Source organism: Drosophila mauritiana, chromosome 2R (genome assembly GCF_004382145.1).
Source record: "Drosophila mauritiana strain mau12 chromosome 2R, ASM438214v1, whole genome shotgun sequence".
Lineage (NCBI taxonomy): Eukaryota > Metazoa > Arthropoda > Insecta > Diptera > Drosophilidae > Drosophila > Drosophila mauritiana.
Genome location: NC_046668.1, coordinates 4,333,664 through 4,339,755, shown reverse-complemented (window position 1 = coordinate 4,339,755; position 6,092 = coordinate 4,333,664). Strand labels below are relative to the sequence as shown.

The 6,092-nt window shown below is 39.1% G+C and overlaps 1 protein-coding gene across 3 annotated transcripts; it reads right to left on the bottom strand.

Moving 5' to 3' along the window:
* Positions 1 to 2,558: 2,558 nt before the first annotated feature.
* Positions 2,559 to 5,792, bottom strand: LOC117137078. Of its 3 annotated transcripts, XM_033298306.1 has the most exons (4): positions 5,623 to 5,792; positions 4,942 to 5,418; positions 4,197 to 4,389; positions 2,559 to 2,975 (listed from the first exon to the last, which is right to left on the bottom strand). In XM_033298306.1, exons 1-4 carry the CDS (start codon positions 5,702 to 5,704, stop codon positions 2,762 to 2,764), a joined length of 966 nt encoding a protein of 321 aa, XP_033154197.1. In that variant the 5' UTR covers positions 5,705 to 5,792; the 3' UTR covers positions 2,559 to 2,761. The 3 variants fall into 3 exon arrangements, 2 of the variants coding, with proteins under 2 accessions (XP_033154197.1, XP_033154198.1); XR_004459133.1 differs by lacking the exons at positions 2,559 to 2,975; positions 4,197 to 4,389 and adding an exon at positions 4,465 to 4,776 and having other exon boundaries at positions 4,842 to 5,418; positions 5,623 to 5,790; XM_033298307.1 differs by lacking the exons at positions 2,559 to 2,975; positions 4,197 to 4,389 and adding an exon at positions 4,465 to 4,810.
* Positions 5,793 to 6,092: the final 300 nt, after the last annotated feature.

The following is a 6,092-nucleotide window of genomic DNA, read 5'->3' as shown; positions in this document are numbered from 1 at the left end:
AGATTATGCATACAGATCTGTGACGCATAAAACGCACATTAAGATAAAATAAGCATATATGATATATATGTCAGAGAAAATAATGAAGATACATAAAATAAATTTTGAAAACAAAAGACAAACCATGAAATAATCTAAAATAAAATCATAATAAACATTTGCATTTAAAGAAGCCGCGCGCTGGCGCCTGGTACGGCAAGGAAGGGTGACACTGACCCTATCGAGACATGCGGGTACCTCGCCAAGCCGCTATATAAAGCGGACCACAGCACTCCGAAGGGCATTCAGTTCAGCTCGCGATCGGCAAAGGATGAACATGCCACACCATCGGTAGGTTTTCAAGAGGAGACGGGTTAAGTCTTTTCAGTTTGGTAGACCTGAATGGCCTCTCCAACTTAAAAGACTTAAAAGGCCTCTCAAACTCTTATCACTTTGATAGACCTGAACGGGCTCTCCAACTCTTTTCGCTTCGGTAGACCTGAAAGGCCTCTCAAACCATCCTCACCTAAACGGCCTCTCCAACTCTTCTCAATTTGGTAGACCTGAAAGGCCTCTCCAACTCTTTTCACTTTGGTACCCCTGAACGGCCTCTCCAACTCGTCTTATTTTGGTAGACCTAAACGGCCTCTCAACCATTATCACATTGGTAGACCTGAAAGGCCTCTCCAACTCTTTTCACTTTGGTAGACCTGAACCGCCTTCCCAAGTCTTCTTACTTGGGTAGACCTGAACGGGCTTTCAAACTTTCCTCACTTTGGTAGACCTGATCGGATTTTAAACTCTTCTCACCCATCCTCGCTATTTTTAAAAATACTACGGTAACATCGGATCAGGCAATAGCAGATCTATTTGTTTTTTTTTATTAGCCTGTATTAAAGTTTAATTAAATATTTTATCCCACTCTAAACGAATCTCACTGCTTTACGATCTTCAGCAAGATAAGCCTATCTATTCTCCAGGTTCCAACGGATTCCCTGGCTGTGTGCTCAGATTCTTCTGAACCTGTTGTCCTTATCTATGGAATCTCCATAAAAAAGGATTGAATTTGGAGGCAAGCAATAACAGAGAAATCTCTAAATTGTCGTATATAAAAATAATATCAATCCTCATGTGCTGCACATTTGGTGGCGCAGGCAACCTTGTGAAGCTAACTTCCTTCGTCATACAGGTCTTCAAAAATAATCTTCAAGCTGATGTCATCTACACTAACTTTAGTTGGTTTCCCTGTTGATCTAGATTGGATTTTACGTTATCTGAATAGCAGGGCACAACGGTGTAGCATTCGGTGTTCCACAAATGAGCCACCTTGGTCCGCTACCTTTTACCTTATTTATTAAAGACCCCTTACAACATTCGGGTGTATTTATGCACGCAGACGATATTAAATGATGTCTCCATTATAAGGACATTTCTTGCTCTCTTGATGATAGATAGGTTATAAATATGGTGCCGTTGTTGGACAAAAATTTGTGTCTGCAATACTCACACAAAGTTTAACGCAGTGGACATTAAAAGTAACTTCGTTGGCTACGCGAGATTGCAATACATAAAGAGTTATATTTGTGAGCGTGCATAGCCGAATGACGGATGCAGCTGTTTCTGCCGTTTTATTTTTTTTGCTTTTGATTGTTAAAAATTCTGGAAACGCTACCGCTGATGCAAGCATTTAAAGTGCAAGGCAGCTGCAATTTATAGTCGAGTGGAACGATTAACGAATTGTTTGTAAAGTTTTGCGTTAATTTCCTTTAATGAGTTTGTTCTTCATGTCAGGTTGGAGGTGATCGTTGAGCTGCAACAAATATTTAAGAAAATACTCAACGAGCTTGATTTTGAGAAAATCGAAAGTGATTCGGCTGAGAAATTACATTCTCATAACGCTTGGGTCCTATATTCGGGGGGAGATCGCTGCCCTCTTTTGAGCTTCCTTAATTTGCTGGAGGCTATGCTAACTTGTTCAACATGGGTCCACCCAAACGCTTCAAGACGGCCAAGGTAAGGGACAGGGTGCTAGTGTCGCAGCGGAAAGCGGTGGACCGGAATAGGCTCATCCGGACCGCGCCAGCAGAATATGGCCGGCATGCCCGGCCACCAGCAGCAGTAGCAATAACAAGGAGAAGTCCTGCACCCACCGCCGCAACAGGCATCCCAAAGCGGCGTTCAATTTCCAGGATTGCCACAAGTAGGACCCGTTGGAATGGTTAAGCCCCCTTACGGCATGCCACAGCCACCTTCACATGTTGTGGGTCAACAAGTGGGCCAGGGGCCACTAAGCGGCACGATGTTTCATATGCCACCGCCGATCCCGGGACAGGCAATGCAATAGCCTTCCCTGCATCAACACCCATATCCCCATCAGCAAGCGTAGCACCAGCATCCACGTGGAATCCACCATGCTTGTATTGTACCGAAGAAAGCGGCTCACGAAAGCAGCGGACGCATGCACGAGACGCATGGACCGAGTGCACTTGGGTGCTATTGCACCTACACCTTTGTCTTGTAGATATCGGATCGATGCAAAATATCCTTCGCTAAACCCATTAAAAACATATCGTTCGAAATCGCTTTATAAACCTCGTCTTTTTATTGCTTTGAAAAAGCTAATTAAAATGCTTATCAGCTTAACAAATAATTTCTCATTAGATTAAGCTGCCTAGATGGTAGCAGTACGCTTTTCCTATAAATAAACATTTCCATCTAAAGATTAAAAAACAAATTATAAAAAATTATATCCCTTATTTATAGGAATTCATTGTTCTTAGCTCTAAGTATTTTTTGGCTTTGGTATTTGCGATTTCTTAGATCGAATATAGCGAACAAGAAATGGCACAGAACCTAACGTGATACTTATTCTAGCAGGGGCAAAGACTTTGTGTACTGCATAGGCGACAACAAAGGTGCTCCCCGTTGCCACTTTTTCTAAAATGGCGGATGATGAAATTCCAATCCACTCCAGAGCTGGGACCAAGTTTATGCCACTGTGAAATAGAGCAAGAAAAGCATAAACATGTAATTTCAATTAGGGTTTCAATTGATTATATTCAGAAAAAGAAAACATAAGGCCAACCAATTTATAATTTTCTATGTTAATTATTCTCTGTTAACTTGTAGAGTAGAAGGGTATACTAAAGGTTATTTCTTGAAAACTATGTAGATAAAGCGATGTGACCATTTAAAATACGTATAAACTGTATCAAAATCGTTACTTCCCAGCAAAGCTCGGGAAGTATACGCCCCATAAAGTCGAGAATAAGCCTGCAGATTACAGTCATTTTTCATTTCCGCGTGCACAGGAATAACCAAACATGTTGAACATGAACCGCCCCTTGATTAGGACACATCTGTTTTTTCGTAGTTCATTATAAGGTAGATTAGCATATTGAGAAGCTAGCCCCTCAGCTCCAAAGATAATCGTACCCATAAGTACATATGCCTTGCATTTAGAATATCTTTAAATCATTCAAGGTGCGATTTGAAGAATTTTTGGTACACCCGTAGATGTCGACTTGATAAAAAAATTAACACTCAAATTAGTAATATTAATTATTCAAGAGCGTAGGCGTGCAAATTTTTGCAGTTTGTGGAAGAGGGCATTTTTTTGAACATACTTTCGATGCGTTGGCCTCGCAAAAATTATCTTTGTTTTTATACGCTTTGTTTAGAGTAAAAGGGTAAAGATTTTTTGAAAAGTATGTAACAGGCAGAATGAAACTTTTCCGACCATATAAAGTATATATATTCTAGATCAGGATCGATATCCGAGTCGATCTGACCCTGCCCGTCCTTCTGTTCATCCGCATGAACGTAGAGGAACTATAACAGCTAGAAGGTAGAGATTAAGCATACAGATTTTAGAGACACTGCGCAAGTTTGTTGACCCATGTTGCCACGCCCACTCTAACGCTCACAAACTGCCCAGAACTGCCTCGACCACACTTTTGCATATGATGTTTTGTGATATTTTCATATTGTGATATGTCATATTTTTCTTAGTCTTCTAAATTTCTATCGATCTGCCAAAAAGCTTGGATTTTAGCATTCTGTCTTGTTTTTCAGTTTATTGTAGGTGCCAGAATAACGTATAAAAAAACGTTTCCTTTAGTCTGTTAGATATCCCCTTTTGCTCTCCGTAGATAAAGTAAAACTTGGAAAACCAGTATTGTAATTTGGACAGCAGTCAAATTGTAGTACCACCTTACCTTGATACAAGCACATAGAAACCGCCAAGAGAAATCAGCGAAATTCCTACGTGAAAGGCCACAATAGGCGCTCCATATTCCTTAAATGCCTTCTTCAGCTGCTCACTTTTACTTAGTTTTGCACCTGTACTTGTATTTGTGGAAGAGTTTCGCATAGGCGATTGCGTGCTATAATTTCTTCGATTACAAAACCCTGTAAAATTAGTTTAAAATATGTGTAGGTGAATGTATGTGTTAAGAATGCATATAGGAAAAACAATAAACACCATTTCATACAAAATATATCTATTTTATTTCAGAGTTGTATACCCATTACTCGAATTTAAATGAGGTTCTGTATATTAGATGAAAAGTATCTTATAGATAAAAGAAAAGTGCTTTCGACTTGAATCTCTATCAGGATCGATCTGTCCATGTCCGTCCATATGAAAGTCCGAATATTTATACCTCAAAAAGCTAAAAAAGATGGTATTCGAAAAATACGTTGGGCACGTACGTTTGGTTTTCTTTCAATTTAATAAATTCTTTTGTCAATTTCAATCTTCAGCCCTGAAAGCTTCTATAATAGGATTCCTGGACACTGAAAACCAATCCTTAGAATGAGTTCCTGATATCTGCAGACATGTAGATGGATTTTTTACTTACAATGTTATATATATGCATGTATACATGAAAATATCCATATACGAAAAAATGCTTCGAGTTACATATTTTTACTCGTTACTTTTTGAACGAAGCTTCTCACCTTGGTCATTCGTTTTAAGAGTAGCATTTTGATCGTAAGTCGCCCAATCCGCTCGCAAGCTATCGCGAAGAGCGCTGTAGTGAGAGCACTGCATGTTTTGCGCTGTAAATTTAAATTCCTGGGACCATTGTCCGCCAGGCATGTTCAGATGAGAAAACTTGTTGAGCCCCCCAAACGGTGTCGGTACATTGCTTTGCATCGCGGAATTAAGACTGATCGACCCGAAACAATCATAGGACTGTACATGTGGATCGTGACAAATATTTGAGTCGCTTAGGACTGCGTGAAAACTGTTGTCAATTGTGATATCAATGCTTGAGATTGGTGCTTGTGCATTAATCACTGTAGACGAAATGTCACGCGAGCGCTGGGGGGAGAATCGAGTTGTTTCCGCAGAGTCCACATTGATTGGAAGGGGAATTGAGGCTTCATTCACATAATTTCCCATTGCGACACTTAAGTGCAGTTGTTGAACAGCTTTGTGTGTATGGAAGAGATTAAAATATACAAACATTAATACGAATTCGTATGAATGTACATACATACATATGTACATACTTATAACTATTGCGCATTTAATAACAAGTGTGTGCATATGTATAAATGTACTATATAGGTACAGATATATACATTATCTGTGTACCTGCCTATTTTTGACGGCGACAAAAAAGGGTACGTTACCTGGGCATCTCCTACTATGAAAAAGACAATCACGTAAAGGTCCTTTCAGCAGCGCAAATGTCTTGCCCGTTGTGATGTACATTTTTGGCAAAGGCAAAATAAAAGTTTATGTCGGTTAAACTAATCAAGCCGAAGAACCCAACTATTATAAGCAATTGCTCTAGACCAATTGGGTGCAATAAAAAATATATCGATATTTTTCTTGGAAAAATATTTTTCTATCGTTATAAATTAATAACGTTTTTTTCGATTTTAAAATTTTTTTATTATAACTAACTTCTTAAACATTTATTGTTCGTCTGCACATTTTCTAACTATTCATGCAGAATAAGTAAATTTTTTAAATTTTCAAGTTCATATCAGGTCTTTTATGATTTCAGGGCACTCGTTACTTCCCATGCCAGATGCGTGGCTATCGTATTCATTCATTTCCAAAACAAGATTGTAGTAAAAAATTTTAATATTTTCGG

Excerpts from the sequence above, each read along its gene's own strand:
- LOC117137078 (XM_033298306.1), bottom strand. The coding sequence starts at position 5,704 with ATGTACATCACAACGGGCAAGACATTTGCGCTGCTGAAAGGACCTTTA. Across the intron at positions 4,390-4,941 it reads TCTTAAAACGAATGACCAAG|GGTTTTGTAATCGAAGAAAT; the intron begins GTGAGAAGCTTC and ends CTAATTTTACAG. Across the intron at positions 2,976-4,196 it reads TTCTATGTGCTTGTATCAAG|TGGCATAAACTTGGTCCCAG; the intron begins GTAAGGTGGTAC and ends TCTATTTCACAG.